The sequence below is a fragment of the Myotis daubentonii genome, chromosome 1, assembly GCF_963259705.1.
Source record: "Myotis daubentonii chromosome 1, mMyoDau2.1, whole genome shotgun sequence".
Classification (NCBI taxonomy): domain Eukaryota; kingdom Metazoa; phylum Chordata; class Mammalia; order Chiroptera; family Vespertilionidae; genus Myotis; species Myotis daubentonii.
Genome location: NC_081840.1, coordinates 78860981 through 78878954, shown reverse-complemented (window position 1 = coordinate 78878954; position 17974 = coordinate 78860981). Strand labels below are relative to the sequence as shown.

Sequence of the window (17974 nt, the reverse complement as noted above, 5' to 3'; positions counted from 1 at the left end):
ACTGTGCCAGGGGCTGGGGCTATACAGGTGATGAGGACACAGCTCCCGGCCCTGGGGGAGGTGTGTGCATATAGAACAGACAACTTCACAGACAGAGACGATAAGCCAATACACAAGCGCAATGAAGTGTGGCAGGTGCAAAGGTGTGGATCTGGTCAGGACGCAGTGGGCTGCAAAGAGGGAGGGTTCCCTGGGATGGGTCGGGGAGGGCATCAGGAAGGGCTTCACAGAGGAAGAGGCTCTTGAGCGGGAGTCTGGAATGCTACGCTAGTATTTGGCAGCACACCAATGGGAAAAATTAATGTAATCATCAATCTTCTCACACCATAGACGCTCTGTTCACCTTCAGGCCGCTTTACTGCGGAGATTTCTGACTATTGATGGTGCCTGTAGGATGGCACACCATCTAATTCCACCATTAGTGAGCCTGCCTATGTGTAAACACACACACACACACACACACGCACACGCACACGCACACGCACACGCACAGCACCCTGCTCCCAAGTCTCCTCCTGGTACACTGGGGTCTTCCAATCCCACCACACGCCCCAAAGCTGGACACACACTGGTGCTGGTTTCTATCATTTTGGTCTCTTCTCCAGCCAGCTCAGCCCAGATCCTACACATGACACTTACTGGGGTCCCCTCTGACCTGCCCATCACTTCTCTAGTCTCTCCTCTCTGCTCAGAGCCCCAGCCCCAACCCTGTGAGGTATGCCTCCCTCTTCCCCACTGAGAACAAGCACTGAAGGGGAACAGATGGTGGGGTGTGGGGCAGTGAATGGGGAAGGCAGCAAAGATGCAAGGCAGGCAGTGATTTTTCTTTTTATTCTATACAAGTGGGGAGAGAGCCCCTGGGGGTAGAGGGATAGATCTGCCCTCCAGGGAGGGAGATGCCCCCCACCCCGACTCTCTGCTGAGGGAGCAGGCATTCAGAGCCTCCCTCTTTCCAGGTTGCTCCCTCCCTCCCTGTCCCCCTCTCGCCCCCACACCTCATCTTGCCATCCAGCCCCCGTGGGATGGGCTGGCAGAGGGGCCTGGAGGTGCAGGGGGTAGGGGGTCAGTCCTTGTGAGGCACATGTCGAGAGGAGGGCTGGGGAGGGTGCAGCAGCGGCTGTCAGTCTGTTCCTGGCTCACTGGTTCCTGCTGGGGACAAATCCAGGGGGGCCTGTTTCCCGGGCAGGGAGAGCCAGCCGCCCGTATCGGTGCGCCATGTTGGACAGGAGGGTGGGAAGGGGAACTGCCCTCTGGCCCACCCACCGGCACCTGTGGAGTCAGGGGGCTGTCTTCTATCAGGCTCCAGCTTGTCACAGGACTGTGCCCGCCGTGTCCTCTTGGGCTTCAGGGGGGCAGTCCGGCGGCCTGGATCTAAGAGCCCTGAAATGATAGCGAAGGCAGGTCCGGCATAGGAGTGGGGCTCCCAGCTGGGTGCTTGGGATGGGGACCGGCGGGCAGCAGGGTCCCAGAGGCATCCCGAGGCCCCCTCCGGCCAGGCGGCAGACCTTGGACCTCGGACTCCTCTTGGTCCTGCTGTGAGCCCAGCCTCAGCCGGGGTTTGTTCATTCCTGGGGCTGCACCCCCAGCCTCAGCCTCTTCCCTGCCCCCTGGCTCCTGGGGGGGACGGCGGCCCCTGGGCACAGCCACTGGCTTGGGGGGCCGTGGAGCTAATGGGGGGTCCTGCAGCTGACAGAAGGAGGAAGATGCTGGATCATTAGTTAGTCCTTTGCCTTATCAAACTGCCTTCCCCACTCGCCTTGCCAGCCCTCACCTTGGCATTCCTAGCGGGAACGGTCCTCTCCCTCTCTTCCTCCCCATCCTGGGAGGAGGGGCTGGGGCTCTGGCAGCTGTGGTTGGGGGCACTCTCCTCAGCTAGGGGATGATGAGTAGAGAAAAGAAACTGCAGGAACAGGCATTCTTGCGTAGCCCTCCCTCCCCTGCCCCTGTGTTGCCCCGGAGGCCTGGACTTCCCCATTTGCTCCTATGCCTCTGCTAATGTTCCCTCTGCTCTCACATTTCCTTAGACCTTGGCCCCCAGGACGGTCCTGAGCCCGCCACCTCTGGAGTGGGCTCAGGCTGCCCCTCGTGAAGAGCAGGGCCTGAGCTCTTTCCTGCTGGGATAGAGCCAGAGCCTGGGGCCGGCTGGCCCACAGGCGGGGCTGCTCAGCCAGGGCTGCAGTGCCCGGGGCCCTGCCAAGGCTGCAGCCTGGCTCTCCCAGGACTTTGTCTCCTGTCTGACTTAGTTGGCAAGAGCCTCAAGGAGGGGCGCCCTGGCACCCCCACCTCCTGCCTCTGTGGCTTTATGCAAATTGAGCTTGAGGGTAACCCACCTGGAAGGTGTTGTCTGTGTGCGTGTCTGTGGGTGTGGGTAAGAGAAGCCTGAAGGGTGCTGGGGCGGGTGTGCACGCAGTGGAGCATCCAACTCCCGTGGTCTAAGTGAAGGATGGAGCCCCACTTTGCCTATTTAACCACTTTGTCGGGGGGGGATGGGGAACCAGCAAAGATGCCCCCAGTACCGGCTGGGCCTTGGAGGATGGGCAGGAGCACAGGCATTCCCAAGTCAGGGGCCAGCCTGGCTCTGCACGTGCCTGGTGCCCTGGCGTCTGGTGGAGGGGAGGAGGGTGGTGGAGCGTCTATATCTACGGTGAGATGTGTCCCTGTCAGTGCTGTTGAAGGGTCAGACGCCAGGCCTGTGGGAACTTAGGTTGACGCTGAGCTGACCAGCTTTCCTTCAGAGGCTCCGTGGGTGCAAGGTGCTCTGAACCCAGCAGAAGTGAATGTCATAGCATGAACCCTCCTTTTTTATTCCTTCAGAGTTTCAAAGCCAGAAGGTCAATAACTTGTATAAGGTTATTGCTGGTGGTGGCTGGGCTGGGCCCGACAACCAGGGTTTCTGACCTCCAGGGCAGGACGGGCTCTGGCCCCTTCCCTGTGGCACCTGGTGCAGGAGCTGAGGGTGGCTTGGCAGCTGTTTTTGGAGGAGACTGGAATGTTTGAGGTGGGTCTGCCCACTCTTCCCAGCTGAGGGTCAGAGAGAGGATTGTCTGTAGAGGGCGCCACTCTGCTGACAGGGACCACAGGTGGCCCTGCCTAGAGAACTATCTGGAATCTCCCACAGTGTGTGCTCTTGTCTGCCAGTCCTGGCAAAGCCACGTCTGTTCTGTCGGGCCTTTCTTTGGGTTGGGCTGTCTCTTGGCTATCGCTTTGTAAATATCCTTAAACATTTCCCGTGTTGACTCTTCACGGCCCCACCTAGGACTCCCCGATGCAGGGCCGTGGCTTCTGTGTCTGTGGGCACAGCCTGGGCCTCAGCGCTGCTGCCTGAGAGAGGTGCCCGTACCTATGTGCCAGGTGGCCTCTGCACGGCGCATGGCGCTGAAGCTCGGCTTGGTGCTTTGAGGTGGTGGTGGCGGCTTCCAGGCTCCAGGCCCTGGAGTGGAGGCGGGGGTGGCGGGATGGAACAGGGGACCCGGAAAGGCAAATTAGGAGGGGCCCCTGAGAGAGGGGTCAAAAGAAGGAAGGGAGGGTGACCGTGCTCACCTGCATCATCCGAAGAGCGCCGTTTCTGCCAAGCCTGGACGCTGCCCTCCAGGTCTGGGCTTGTGCCCTGAAAGAGGAGTCGAGTCGGGGGCGGGGGTGGGGGGGGGGAGGGATCAGAAACGCCCTCTCCAGGCGGGGGCTGCAGTTAGCAAGGGGCTTCTGCTCTGGCGCTTGCACTGTTTTCCCCCAAAGAGTGGCACCCAGACCACCCTAGGGGCATCAGGAATGGCTCTCATGAATGAAAGTACTGCTATTTTAACAGTCATGTGTTTCTTTTATGTGTAGTAAAAGAAAACAGGACTTTGGTTTTAAAGATAATAATGCACAGGTCCAGACTAAGTTAAAAAAGGCGAGTTGATTTAAATGAAAACAATATGTAAATAATAACACAGGTGGAATGTGGAGAAGATAAAAATCAGTCCTAAAGTGGTAATCAAGTCACCAAAGTTTGGGAAACAGCTCTGGAGGTAAGTATTTTTATGACCGCCCATTTTACAAGGAAGTAGAGGCTCCAGAGGTTAGGTGACCTGCCTGGGATCCCATGGCAAGTGTCTGGTACGGGCAGAGCTGCAGCGAACACCTCTACCCCCAGTGCATGGTTTTTTTTCCACTGACCCACCAGGGATGGGAGTGCAGGAAGGAGGGGGTGGTAGACAGGGACCCATAGGACCCTCACTTCACTGCTTGGGCTCCCCTCACCTCTTGTTTCCCATCGAAGCTCCAACCTTTGGTTCTTCCCAACCCAGGAAGGGCAACACCCTGGACTCTTGGCTGTTGTGCTGTCCCAGGGGCCTGGCCCCCTTCCCCTGGCTCTGACCCCTCAGAACCCTGAAACAAGTTCTCAGGTTTACAAGCAGTTCCTGAGGAAGGAGGGGTTCCACAGGCAGCAAGGCAGTGGGAGGGCCCCTGCCCCTCGGAGCCCCCTGCCCACACCCTTGGAAGAGTTTTTCCATTACCCAAAATGCACGCAGCACTCCCAGCATGCTCTACAGGCCCAGCCCACTCGCAAGGAGCAGGGAGTTGGTCTGACCAAAGTTCCCCAGAGTCCCTAGCATCCTCCCCTTAATTGCCTGGGTGGGATGAACAGGTGGGCTATGTGTGGGACAGCAAACGGGGAGGGCACAGTACCTCCTGCCTCACTTACCATCTTCCTGCGGAAGGAAGGCCCCCGGTTCCCCCCCAGTCCAGGGAGCAGGCTGCTCTCCTCCTCTGGGCTCCAGCAGGGGGAAGAGTTGTTGCCGAGGCTGGGCAGGTCTGGGCTGGGGGGGCTCTCCTGAGTTGGGGGTGGGGGTGGGGGTGGAGGGAGGAGGAGTCCGGTGGTGGGGGACCCTGGCCCCCTGTCCCCCTTGAAGCTCCGGGGCCGACGAAAGTGAAACAGGCCTCGGCGCCTCTTCTTCTGCAGTGGAGGCAGTGGAGGCTCCGGGAGGCCTGGCCGCAGGGGCCGCAGGGTCCGAGGGCAGCTGAGCAGGTTGGGGGGAGTTAATGGCAGGGCTCGGGGAGATGTAAATGCCAGATGCAGAGGGTGGTGCTGGTCGTCTATCTCAGGTCTCACAAACCTCCCAGTTTCCTCTCATCTAGCTCTCCTGCGGCTCTGCAGCCCTCCCCACTTATCTCAGGGGAGATGCTGTCCTCACCTTCCCCGTCATAATCCTCTAGCAGATCAACTCTTCCTCCCAGGCACGCTCCTGCCCTCCCCTCTGTCTCTCCAAGTGACCCCGTTCCTCAGGGCAGGACAGTGACTGAGAACATGCCCTCAGGCCTCTTACCCTAATGGTCATACCACCCAGGGCCTGCAGCCAGCCCCAACCTGCCCCAGCCCGTCCCCACCACCCCACTGGCCCCATCCTTTCTAGTTAGCTGTCCTGAGACTAAGAAAACATGGGAGACAAGGGCTAGGTGTGGAAGGACGAGAATGTGAGGGAATGTCCCAGAGACTGGCTTTGTCCCGGGGCCCCGTCTCCATGGGAGCTGGGCAGACATGAGTCCTTCCAAGCCTGGGGCCTGGTGAATGGGAGTGTGTCTCGGTGCCACACCTGGAACTCTCATCCATGACCCTTCGGCTGAAGAAGTCCTCCAGCCCCTCATCCAAGCGGGTGGCCATCCCATTCTCCTGACGCGTCCCAGGCACGGGCACCTGCTGGGAGGAAAGTCCTGTAGGGAATCTCATCCGGGCCAGGAAGGCCCTCCCCTCCACCAGGGCCTTCTGCCCCTTCGGACGTGGACTGGCCTCTCTTGGCCCCATGGACATTTAGACTCCAGTCCACCTGGAAAATTACTAAGCTTGGCAGCTCTCTCCACATGACTGCTACTGTCTGGCAGACGAATTTCCTATCTGTGACAAGGTCTAGCTCCCATCCAAACTGGACAGTCCCTCTTTTGGTGGCCGGCCAGGGCCCCCGCCACATCCCCCAAGGCTGGTGCTCCCCGCCTGGCCTTGTGAAGTCGATCCTCTTGAGAGGCCTTAGGGACTCACACTGGGCCGACCAGGTCCTGGAGGGGTGGTCCTGGGGGGCCGGGGTCTGCCTTGTGTTTGATGCCTTAGTTTATAGCCGTGAGTGGGAAGCTCGGATAGACCTTCCCAGGAGCCACTGGCAGTGGGCTGGCTGTTCCCAAGTCCTGAGAACCAACCAGGAGGGATCCCCAGACTCCCCAGCTGGCTTTCCATGTCCTGAGGGCTCCCACCTGTGGGGACAGCAGCGTTAGAGGGACTAGCAGGAGGGACAGGGAGAAAGCAGGCTGGCGAGACAGAGGAAAAGGAAAGGGAAACGGGGCCATTAGAATCGAAGCTGGGGACTCACTAATGAAGGCGGACACTGGCCGGATCTTGCGGCAGCGTTTTTGCTTTTTGATGGCCATGGTGTCCTGTAGAAATGGAGGTGAATAGTGGGGCACATGGCAGGATCTCATCTGGAGCCTCCATTTCTCACGAAACCTTCTTTTTAGAGTCCCTCCTGCCTCCCTCTCCTCAGAGGTCTGGGCATTGGGATTAGGGAAGAGGCTGGGCTGGTTGGGGCTGGTGGATGAGACCAGCTCCGTAAGGGGCGGGTGGAATCCGGAGAAGTGGAAGGGGACAGTATTTTGCAGGTTCAGGGGCAGGACCTCGGTTAGGGAGCGGATGGGGGTGGGGTGCTCACGATGTTAGTCCCAAGTTCATCATCTGTGGTCTCCTCGTGGTCATGGTTACGGCCCCGGCCCCGGCCCCGGGAGGACAGATCCTGTCCTTGGCCCGGTCCCCCTGATGGATCTGATAGTGTCCTTAGCTGGGCCAGGTGCCGGGCCTGGGGAAGGACAGGATCCTAAGGAAGTGGTCTACCTCCCAGAGCCTTGAGGGGAGGGGGCTGAGGGAGGTAGTATGATGCCCACATGCAGGGCCTGTCTGAACCTGGCCAGGGTTCAGAAACCTTACCAGGCTCTTGTGTGAGTGGTATAGCTCCTGCAGGATCTCATCCACTATGGAGTTGGTTAAGTAGGTGACGACTGAGAGCTTCACTTCACTGTGGGCACAGGTGGGGCTGCTCAGCCACTCCTTCCCCCGCCCTGGGCCTCAGCCCTGCCCTTCCCCAGGTCCCTCAGGGGGAGGGGCAGCTAGCCCGCCCTGGCCATCCAAGGAGGCCCTAACATGCTGTAGGAGGCTCCTGAGGGCCACACTCAAATCTCCATGAAGGCATACTCAGTCCCACCCACCGACCTCCTGCCTGGGTGTGTGTGGGTTAGGAGGTGGGCAAAGAGACTGAAGGCCCCTGGAGCTCCGGTCAGCAGAGCTGGGTGAGTTGGGGTGCCGAGAGAGCTCTTCTGGTCTCTGCTGTAAGAGCAGAAACCAGTTCTTCTTGTAATAATTTTTCTTTTTCTTTGCTGTGGAGAGTGGTGGCACCCAGACCCAGAATGAAAGAGGCCCAGGGGTGAAAACTGGGCGGGAGAGCGTGTAGTCCACACACTCCAATCACATCCATTCTCTTTGGCCAAGCCTCCGCAGAGGCTGTGTTTGTTTTCAGGAGATGACTCGGTGTGCGTGTGGGGCTATGTGTGTGCACGCACCTCTGTGTGCACTGCCCGGCTCCTAAACCCCGGCTCAGCACTTAGATTTCTAGGGCAAAGACCAGTCCGACCCTGAATAGCAAGGTTGCAGTTGGTTAAAGATTTATCCCTGGTAATGGAGATTGTGCCATTCATTATTCATGGTTGAGAGCTGGGCCCCAAGATCCTAAGTGTTCTGGGTCCAGTCCAGCCCTGCCCCAACCCATCTGCCTCTCACTCCAGCTTGTTCTGAATGTCCTGGCCGGCCTGCTCCAGCAGCGCCCCGCGGATGAAGTTTCGGGGCACAGTGACGCGCTCGGCCACATTGCTCAGCATCTTGTTGTGCCCCTCAGCTACCCGCATGGCCACGGGACATAACTCCTGCGTGAGGCTGACCATGGACTCCAGGATCACCTAGTATGGGGGAAGGGAGGCCAGAGCCCAAAACGGGGCACGGTCAGGGGTGGCTTCCCAGCCGAGAGACAACAGCCTGTCTCTTCCAGCCCCTCAGGTGTCCACCCCACCATATGGACAGGGAAGTCAGTCCAGGGGAGAGGGGAGAGGCCAGGGGCCAAGACGGAAGCTAGCAGAGACAATTCAAGCCCAATGTCTAGTAATGTCTTTGCACAGTGGGAATGTGGGTGGTCTCAGCTCTGCGTTTCCTTCTTGCCCCAGTAATCTCCCCGGGCAGGCCTAGCCCTCGGCGTAGAGCCTGGGTCAACACTAGACTCTTTCCCCAGGACTTGCCTGCAGCTCCTTGTCCACAGCCTTGGACACCTCACTGGCTACGGACTCCAGCCTCTGCCGCACAGGCCCGTCGTTGGCCAGCACGTGCCCCAGCTCATAGAGGCTGGGAAACAGCTGTGTGAGGAAGGGGTTATGGTCAGGCCAGACACAGGCCTTTGTGCCCGGAGGGCAGATGCACAGGCAGGGCCCAGACCCTTCTGGGCTAGCATGGCTGGCCTTCCTGGGTTCTGGATTGCCAGGGAGAGTGTGTGGGGTGTGGTGCAGGGCTCACCGCCCGGGAGTTCTTGGCGTCTTTGATGAGGTCCCGAGCGTAGAGCAGCTCATCCTGCACGGGTTCCAGGGGGCACAGCCTCAGGGCCCGGACCTCCTCCTGCACGCGTCCACACAGCCGCTGCAGCATCTGCAGCACAGCCAGCAGGAGTGTTAGGGGGACCCCGCACAACACCCTCCCAGGTTTCTCTGTCTCCTTGGGCAGTGCTATTGGTGCCAGCACTGCCTGGGTGGTGGTGATATCTCTGGATGGCCTGCTCTCACTTTTTCTGGGGAAACCCTTCGTGAATGCCCGGTGGAGCGCCCTTTTCTGGGGCCCCCACTGTTTGCCCACATGTTCTCTCGTTTTGGGGGCCCCTCTTCTTCCCCATACTTGAGCCCAGTTATGGGCATCACATGATGCCTCTTTCATGCTCCCCTGCCCCCTGTTACATCACACCTGTGCCTTGCATGCCCCATGCATGACCCACACATGCCCCCTGTGGCCCAGAGGGAAACGTTTACTTGCTCGGCGCTGCTGGTCACCAGGCCCTGCTGCAGCCTGAAGGCCTGCTCCTGGGGACACGTCTGGGAGTGGTTGTTCCTCACCAAGCACCACTGGATCTGGAGATGACCGGGTGAGCGGGTCAGGGCCTGGGGATGTGGGCTGGCCCCTGCCCTCTCTGTTCCACCCTACGTAGGTCGCCACCTTCTGCCAGACGTCCTCAGTGCGCTCGGGGGCGCTGCGATAGGCTTGGGAGATGTCGCTCACGGGGAAGGACATGAAGCGCAGCGTGTGGTTGCTGTGGACGCAAGAGCACAGCTACATGGAGGAGGAGATGAGGAGAGGCCCCTGCTCCCCCAGACCCACCTCCTGCCGACCACTTCCCTCGTCCATGGCCCTTTCTAACATTTCTGTGCAAATAGGTCAAGAGGGCTGGTGTGAGGCTGAGTTGGTTCAGGCTTGGTCCAGGCCCAGGAAGCTGGGGGCCTGGGTCAGGGAAGGGCCTGGTCCACTCACCTCTCCAGGGCCCTCGCAATGTCCAGAAAGCCCAGGGCAGATGTATTGTTCCGATCCCACAGGATAGTTCTGGGGAGAGGTTGAGCACAGCTTGTTACCTTCCCTCTGAGTCCCTGTTAAGGGGCAGGACACAGCCCGCTCCTTTCCTGGGTAATGAGGCAGACTCAGAGATGGTTTGGGACTGAGGGTTTCCTGGAAGCTGGGGCAGAGCAAGGCAAGCAGGAAGGGCGTGTGTGTGTGTGTGTGTGTGTGTGTGTGTGTGTGTGCACGTGCCCGTAGGGGGTCAGAGGGTTCAAGTGGGGACCCACCTGAGGGAGGAGTTTATCTGCAGGGCCTTAGACAGCATCTTGGCCCCAATGTCCTCCATGCCGTTGCCGCTCAGATCCACCTTGGCCAGGCAGGTGTTGCTGCCCAGGGCATTGATGAGGATGCTGGTGCGCAGCTTCAGCCGGGAGTCCGCCACGGACAGTGACTGCAGGGACTGTGTGGGCAAGTAGGGGTTGGGCCCAGTTCCCAAGGCTCCCGCCACAGCAGGTTTCCCCGCCCCCACTCACACAGTCCTCTTCCTGGATCATCTGCACCAGCTTGTGGAGGATCTCCTCCAGGGTCCTGTGGGGAGAGGGCTGGGTCATGAAATTGGGGGAGTAGGGAGGGGGTCAGAGGCAGTACAGTGAGCCAAAAGGAGAGGGGGCTGACAGAGTGAGGGCCTGTGTATGGGGAGGGGCCTTACTTGGCCTTGACATTGAAGTTCTTGCCCAGGAACAGGTGCTTGAGGGACTTGTTCTTGCCAAGTGCGGGCACCAGTGTCAGGAGGTCGGAGTCAAACCCTGGCCAGTAGATGGGAGAGGCCTGGCCTTGAGGCCCAGGCTCACAGGAGTCTCCTTAACGCTTCTCCCCCACGCTCCAGGCCCTGTCCCCACCTGGCTCCCAGGAAGAAAACACCTCCACTCACCATTGTCTGACAGATCCAGGCTGCCCACACAGGTGACAGCCCCCAATTGCTCTTGCAAAGCCTGGGCTCCTGCTGAGCGGAGCTGCAGGAACAGGGTAGGGGTGGGTAAGGGTAAGGGCGGGGGGAGGCAGGGTAAGGGCGGGAGGAGGGCACCTTTAATGTTCAGAGACCAAAGTAGTTACGCCAGGACTCAAGGTCATATCAGGTCTGGGGTGTAAAATCAGGAGGCCCCTTCTCCACACCAGATTCTTCCCCAGGGCTCTCTCCCTTTCAGTCAGAAAAGTCTCCAGGCCGCTGCACCCGAGATAGCTCGCTCCTGCCCTCTGGTGGGAAAGCCTGGTATCTCCGTCCGCAAAGCTTTAAGGGGGGAGATACTGGAGACTGAAAATGACCTCTGGAAAGGGGGACGCAGACCACAGACTGAGGCGGGAAAGTGGGGGTGTGATCAGGTTGGGGGTCACAGAGGAGTGGTGCAGAGGCAAGAGACTGCCAGGGTTTGACTAGGTCAGAGAAATGAACAGCGGGTGGGGGACAAGCAGTGGGATTGGGGACGGAGGGCTCACCTCACAGCCGCTGAGGTCCAGGTGCAGATCACTGAGGTGGCTGTTGAGGGACAGGCCCTGCAGCAGCGCCCTGTGGGGGGAAGGCGAGCAGGCCCACTTGCACCTCTCGCCCCTTCTCTTAGGGCTTCCCCGTGGACGCTCCCCCAGCCCTGCACCCACCCGACCTGAGGGCCTCCAGGGGCAGCTTTGTGGCAGACAGGTTGACGTGGCTCAGCGTGTAGGCGCTGCTGAAGAACTGCTTGAAGGCTGGTGGGGCCTCCCGGCCCTTCCTGCAGAGACCCCTGGGGTCAGCAAGGGAGAGGGACACCCACCACTTGCCCCATCCCTTCCTGCACCCCTCACACTCCCACCTGTGAGAGCAGCTGTTACGCGCCAGGTTGAGGTAGGTTAGGTGGGAGCAGCAGCCATGGAGCAGGGCACCCAGAAGCTGTGGGGAGAGACATGGTGGGTCTCGCAGGGGCTGGGAGGGTTGCTGGGAGGGGTCCTCCCTCCCCATCAAGGTCCTGCTCTTACCCCCCATGGTCAGTCTATGTGAGCCCAGCTATGGATGACCACTTCCCCTCGTATTGCCTCTGTTTCCCCCCTGTGGAAAGTGGGTCTACTCCTTGCTTGGTCCCCAGGGGTGGTAGAGAGGCTCACAGACAATGGATGCATAAAGCCAGGGTCACCTCAGGCTCACAAGGTGCCTTGTTCACATAGCCTCATGGTGGATGCAGCCTTGGGCCAGGGGGATGGAGCGAGAGCTGGCTTTCATGGAGCCAGCACAGCCTTGGGCAGGGACCGAGATAAAGGGCGGCACCGGTGTCAGCTGTGGGCATTGCTTTACAAGTCAGCTGAACCTGAAGCCATCCTGCCAGCTCTGCCCATCTTCATACCCAAGGAAGGTGGTGGGGCACAGACCTACCCTGGCCTCCCCAGTCACCGCAGGCTGGTCCACCATTACCCACCCACCCCTCACCGAGTCAATGGCGCAGTCAGTCCCTGCCAGGTCCAGGTGCACCAGAGCGTTGGGCTGGGCCAGGAAACTGTACAGGGCCTGGGAAGGGAGGGCAGAGGAGTTGCAGGGGAAGGGGCGATAGAGACCCAGGCCCTGCAGCCTGAGCGTGCTTCGGCAGGGGCTGGAGGCTATGCTCCGTGGACTCACATTGGACTCGTCTGTGGCAAGCAGCCCAGGGTTCTTGCTCAGGTCCAGGTATCGAAGGGAGCTGGCAAAGGCCGGGTTGGCCCCGAAGGTCTGGCCCAGCGCCTGGAGCCCTGAGCACAGCGGGCACTGGGCTGGGTTGGCCCCCATCCCCACCTCTTCTCCGGGTGTACAACGCTTCCCCACTCCCCTAATGTGGCTCCTTTCCTTCCTTTGATCCCCGGGAGGCTGTGTGAGTGTGTGGATATGCCTCTGGACGGGGCTCAACATCCTAGGCAGCACTGGGGAGGCTAATGGTCACACGTCAGGGTCCCCAGTGCAAATACCTCGAGGAGAAATGGCGGTCTTGGCCAGGCACAGTTTGGTGAGGCCCGTGGGGAAGCAGAGGAGCTGCTGGCTCAGACTGAGGAAACCTGGGGAGTGGGGAGAGAAATGCACCCAGTGGGAGCAGGTGGCACAGTCAGAGTTAGGGGTGTGAGTGGGGTACAGGCCTGGGGTGAAGGATGGAGGTGTTGGGGCAGGGGCTGGTATCAGGTTGGAGATCCACTGTTCAGACCGGGTTGGGCTCTGGGCTAGGTCAGGGGTCTGCATTGCGGTGGGGGTAGGATTCCGGGCTCACCCTTGTCCTCGATGGGATTGTGGGACAGAGTGAGGGCATGTAGCACACAGCTTCCGTTCTCCCCAAACACGCAGGCCAGCTTCTGGACAAAGTCCCTTCAGGCGGGGGAGGAAGGGTTTGTTTGTCCCAGGCCCCGGGCTTCCCCTTCTCCTCCACCTGCCCGCCTGGCTGGGACTGCACAGGATAGAGCCCCCAAGGTGGGGAGCAGCTCAGGGTCTGGCACGGAACTTGTCACCACTCCGGAGCACAAGAGAAGTTGTGCTGAGGCAAAGCCCAGCTTCGGGCCCTCGAGTCAGAGAAGCCCACCCTGCCTGGTGGTTGGTGGAGCATGCTGGGGCAGGCCCTGCTGGGGAAGGCCCTGGAGCTGGGGTCAGGAGGCTAGGTCTGAGTCCAGCGTGACCATGGACTTGTTTTCTGCCCTCTTTGGGCCCCAGAGTCTTCTGTAAAGTGAGGAGCAGGATGCGATAGCTCAGAGGCCCCTATCGTGCTCTGAGGTTCTGCTGCCCTAAGATTACATCACGGGGGCACCACCGCCCGAGGAGGAGGCTGGCTCACGTCTTCAGTCCAGCGTTGTCCAGCACCAGCTCTTCGAGGCTCCCCGACTTGCTCAGGGTATGTAGCACCTGTTCTAGCACTTCAGAGCCCTGAGGACAGAGGGGTGCTGTGACCAGGGACCAGAGAGGACACTTCTCCTCCCACTTCCACCACCCCTCCTCGTCCCTACCAGCCGCAGGTCCTTGCAGTAGAGTTTGGTGAACCACTGGTTGTAGGCCAGGGCTGCCACCATTAGGGCCAAGTCTCTGTGGGGAGATTGAAGTGGGTAGGAAAGGGTGAGCAGGTGGGCAGGAAAGAAGAGACTGGGGATAGAGTGGTTGGGCTGGATGGGTAGAAGGCAGTGCAGGGGGGTTGGGGAGAGAGAGCTGGGACTGTGGGTGGGATCAGAAGGGCTTCTGTGGTGGGGGTGGGGAGTCTATCCCATCAGCTTACCGGCTCTCCAAGTGGCTGAAATCTAAAAGGTTGAACTCGCGGTTATCCTCGGCATGATAGATGGTGTCCACATCCTTGCAGAGGTAGAACTGGCTCACACCTGCTCCCCTCCCCCTCCTCTGCCCCCTCCCTCCAGGTCCCAGCTGCCCAAATAGTGGGTCCCTGCCCAACGCACCCATTGCACCTCCTCCCGGCAGTGCAGCCCATTGTAGTCACACAGGGCAGCGTAGGTCTCGGAGAAGCCACCTGTGGGCAGAATATGGGTTGGCTCCACGAGGGGCAAGGGAAAGAGGAACAGGTTTGGGGGTCAAGGAAAGGTCAGGGTCATTTTATGTCCTGGGTTCCTGCTACACCATGAACCTCTGAGGTCCGGGAGCTGTGGGGTCCCCAGGGCAGGTGAAACCCCATATATAAAGGACTCTGGACAAGGGGCAGGGTGGTTCAGGTCCCACTTCCGTCAGGTCTGCCCCTGCTCACCACACACACTGTGAGTGGTAGATGTGGAAGTCTCAGAGTTGGGGGATGTGTCTCGGGGCCCTTCTGGAGTGTCTGCATTTCCACGCCGGATTAGACACCTAGAAGATGAACAAATCCATCCCAGAGAGAGGTGAACAGAGGCTGTCAATGTCCTATGGCTTCTGGATCCCCAGGAAACAACAGGAGCAAGAACATGCTTGCTCTTCTCCTTGCTGTCCTCGGAGCTCAGGTTCAGGGGAAGGAGGGAAGGAGGGGAGGAGGGAGAGGTCTCCTTGTTGTCCACCCCCTTGAGATTCCTCCTTTGCCACTCACCCAGGGCCAGGGCAGACCTTGGAGAGGGCTGAGCTCACATGTCGCGTCACTTGGTCCACACTCTCAGCTGATGGCAGCCGCATGCTCACCATGCCTCGTTCTGTCTCCACTAGGATCTGGGGGCGAGGGAGCAGCAGGGCCTCGCATACTGACCCCTTCCTCCTGCTGGCCCGATAGTGGGGCCCAGGCCCTGGTGCTCACCTGGTTCTGACTGAGTGTGTTGAAGGCCCGGATCTCCAGGACATTGAAGGAGCTCTCCACCTGGGGGCGTGGGGTGCTCAGCTCGTGGTAGGGGTCTGGCTGCCACGCCCAGGAGGGAGCATGCCAGGTGCTCTCCGCTCCTCAGCCCAACTTACCTTGGCTGGGACTTTCAGGGGGAAGAGGTGGAGGCGCCAGGAGGTCAGGGCCTTCAGAGAAAGGAAAAGAAAATCAGCAGCAAATGGCCATTCCCTGGGCCATCGATTCCTGCCCTCCTTTAGCCCCCTCAGCCTGTGTGCAACCTGGCCAGGAGCGGCCCTCTGTGCTGGGGGTCCTCCCTCTCTCTCATGCCCCATTCTAATCTCCTGGACGTGGACCCAGCCCAGCCTAACCCTCTCCTACACTACGGCTCCTCAGCTCTCCCCCACCTCTGTGTTCCCGGCCTCCCAGGCTCTCTGCCCTCAGCAGCCCCGCTGCCCTTGGGGCCTCCCTCTGCTCCCAAGCCCAGTGCCCTCACCAGCACTCGGTCCTCAAACTTCTTGGGCTTCGTCTCCAGCTTCACGCGATGTTGCTGGAGCACAGCCCCTTGGCTCAGGCACCTCCGGATGCTGTCTGCAGGTGGATAGGGGCCTGCTCAGAGCTCCCCTTACCCTGGCCACCCACCTCCTCCGGGCTCTCCGGGGGCAGAGTCAGGTGGGAGGAGAGAGAAGAAGAGACAAAGGACAGGGACACACACCTTTCCTTCTGGGCTGACTTTTCTCTTCCTATTAGAGAGGGAGGGGGTGTGGAGAAAACTCTGGTTCCTGATGTTTCTGAATCAAAAGACAGCGGCGGGGTGACCCTGTCTGTGGGAGGGCGTGTCTTACACTTCTGAGGGTGTGAAGGGTTTTTCCAGCCTGTTCACTCCAGCAACTGTCAACCCATACACAGTGAGTCAGTGTGTGGGGGTGTGGGCGGGTCCCTTTAACTACATTCTAGGTGGTCTTGGGTGTGAGTGTGTCTGCCTTTTACAACGCATGTGTGCGTGCCTTCTGCAGATGCAGTTGGTGGGGATGGGGAAGTGTGAATGAGTATGCTGTGCTTGCAGTTGTGAAAGGGGCACGGAGCCAGAAGGTTCCGGTGTGTGTGGCAGGTGGAGTTAGTGTTTAAATGAAACCCTATCCATCTGCTGGCAGACCATCGAGAGAGAGAGAGAGAGAGAGAGAGAGAGAGAGAGAGAGAGAGAGAAAGGGAGAGAGAGGTGGGGGTCCAGGCGCTATAGAGATGTTTGTACACACATCTCAGGATTGTGCTTGTGTGTGTGTAGGTGTGGGAAATCGCCAAGGCCCGCACGCCTCTGAGGATCCTTGAGCGCCTGATCTCTGCCTGGGCTGCTGCCTCTGGGGGTCAGGGCTGTGGCAGTGCTGGGGGGGCCCCCGGGCCTTGGTTTGGGCCATGCAAACAGGAGAGGCCTTGAGGTGTGGGTGTAAGGTAGTGAGAAGGGGGCCGGCTGGGACGGGGGCACTGTGGGAGGTGAGCTGCAGAGATCGTGCTCTAGCTTTTAGCTCCAATGCAGGCCCTCTTCCCTGACTCCCTTCTTTGCCCCACTGGTCTGGGCGCTGCTAGGCTGCTAGGGGGCTCTCCGGGGCCAGTTCCGGGGCGGGGCCGGGAGAGGGAGGGTGTAGAGCCAAGAGGCGGTCAGGACCAGGGGCAGCTCCCTTCGTGCAGCCCGGGTTGGGCCTGGCTCCGCCCGGCGGGGAAACAAGGACTCTCCGGAGAGGAGACGAGCCGCCTCGCTTAGGGGTGGGCCCGGGAGTCAGCCCTAGGGACCGCGAGGGGACTGTACCTGTCACCAAAGATCAGCACGGGCGGCTCTGGGACAGGAAGGTCCTGACAGGGTGAGGCGAGGGGGGCAGCGGAGGAAGCTCCGGGGTCAGATGCCCGCAGCTAGGATGCAGGGGCAGGGGAGGGAGTTGCCTTGCAAGCGGGATGCATGGGGCGGGGGCGGGGCGGGAGCCACCGGGGCCGGGGTGTACCGCGGGGAGGAGCGCACTGGGTCTCGAACGCTCCCAGACCTGGCGTCCCGGAGACCACCGCAGCCTCGTACCTTGCAGCTCGCGGGTGAGCTCCGTGCTGGACTTGGCCATGGCGGCTGCTGCTGCTGCCGCTGCTGCAGAGGAGCTACCGCCACCGCCGGGGAGCCGCGGCACATGCTAGACCCGGCTCCGGCAGGGCCCCGGCGCTGAGCGATGCTGCAGCCGCCGAGCCCGCTCCAGTCGGGGCGGCTGCGTGAGCGCTCCTGCCCCCGCCTCCCGGCGCCGGGTCCCCCGCCCGCCCGGGGAAGCGCGGGACTGAGCATGCGTGCCGCGCCTCCGGGCTGCGTGAGACCCCGCGCGCTCGCGCCCACCCCTCCTGCCTGCTCCCGCGTGCGACGCCTGGTGCGTGTTGCCAGGAGCCCGGGCCATCTCCTAGGCGGGGGACAGCGTCCCCGCCTTGCGTGCCACACACTCCTCGAGCATCACGAGCAAAGCCCATGTCTTTTGTTCGTGGGTCTGGGTACCCCGTTCATCCTTGCAAGGCCCCTTCCTTTTCCCGTTTGTTCGGGCGGTCCAGCTCGCCCTCGCGGACCTGCGAGGGAACTCGGGGCCCAGGGCAATGCCAGGAGAGGACTTGGCCAGATCTGGGGGAGCTCGTCCTCCCTCTCCTGCTGCCCAGCCGTGGGGATCCCTGTGGCGCTCTGGGAGTTCCCATGCCGCCTCCTTCCAGCTGGCAGCTCTGCAGACACCTCCACTCCGAGCAACACGCTCAGGTCCTGGAGACGGGGAGGAAGGTTAGGGGACCCAGAGATCCAGTTCACTCAGACTTGTGCTCTCTGCTCAGCTACCACACCTGTGCCCCCCACACTAAAAAATGAACACACTGAGTTAAAGCAACACGATCATCTGCATTTTATTGGCACCTCATTTGCAAGTTAATTTCCAACCTTCCTAGCCCCTCCTTCAACTCCAGGCCCTTCTCTCCCATCTCCCTCAAATTGCCCCCTGCCAGGAAATAAAAAAATATGTTTTTTGCCAACGTAGACTCAGCCTACTCAGCAGGCCTATCCTGTGTCCTCAGGGGAAGTCTTTATCCAAGGTTACAGCAACAACAGGAATCCTCATAAGACCAAACCTCG

General features: G+C 60.4%; 1 protein-coding gene across 11 annotated transcripts; it reads right to left on the bottom strand.

Moving 5' to 3' along the window:
• Positions 1–936: 936 nt before the first annotated feature.
• On the bottom strand, positions 937–17660 carry CARMIL3 (capping protein regulator and myosin 1 linker 3). 11 transcript variants are annotated; one of them, XM_059708339.1, is made up of 40 exons: positions 16907–17660; positions 15338–15432; positions 14979–15029; positions 14824–14883; positions 14623–14738; positions 14311–14408; positions 14009–14079; positions 13834–13907; positions 13571–13646; positions 13402–13490; positions 12847–12941; positions 12554–12640; positions 12231–12340; positions 12045–12122; positions 11437–11513; positions 11251–11355; positions 11087–11156; positions 10524–10605; positions 10302–10398; positions 10126–10180; positions 9880–10052; positions 9572–9640; positions 9260–9353; positions 9076–9174; positions 8573–8701; positions 8302–8415; positions 7793–7968; positions 6947–7034; positions 6675–6818; positions 6339–6402; positions 6014–6222; positions 5574–5677; positions 4685–5000; positions 4240–4368; positions 3541–3607; positions 3341–3430; positions 1772–1872; positions 1506–1686; positions 1264–1380; positions 937–1149 (listed from the first exon to the last, which is right to left on the bottom strand). In XM_059708339.1, the coding sequence occupies exons 1-40, from the start codon at positions 16944–16946 to the stop codon at positions 1121–1123; spliced, it is 4119 nt and encodes a 1372-aa protein (XP_059564322.1). In that variant the 5' UTR covers positions 16947–17660; the 3' UTR covers positions 937–1120. The 11 variants fall into 11 exon arrangements, 10 of the variants coding, with proteins under 10 accessions (XP_059564322.1, XP_059564340.1, XP_059564348.1 ...); XM_059708357.1 differs by having other exon boundaries at positions 937–1146; XM_059708365.1 differs by having other exon boundaries at positions 1270–1380.
• Positions 17661–17974: the final 314 nt, after the last annotated feature.

Excerpts from the sequence above, each read along its gene's own strand:
- CARMIL3 (XM_059708339.1), bottom strand. The coding sequence starts at position 16,946 with ATGGCCAAGTCCAGCACGGAGCTCACCCGCGAGCTGCAAG. Across the intron at positions 15,433-16,906 it reads GCTCACCCGCGAGCTGCAAG|ACAGCATCCGGAGGTGCCTG; the intron begins GTACGAGGCTGC and ends ATCCACCTGCAG. Across the intron at positions 13,908-14,008 it reads GCCGGGAGGAGGTGCAATGG|GATGTGGACACCATCTATCA; the intron begins GTGCGTTGGGCA and ends TACCTCTGCAAG.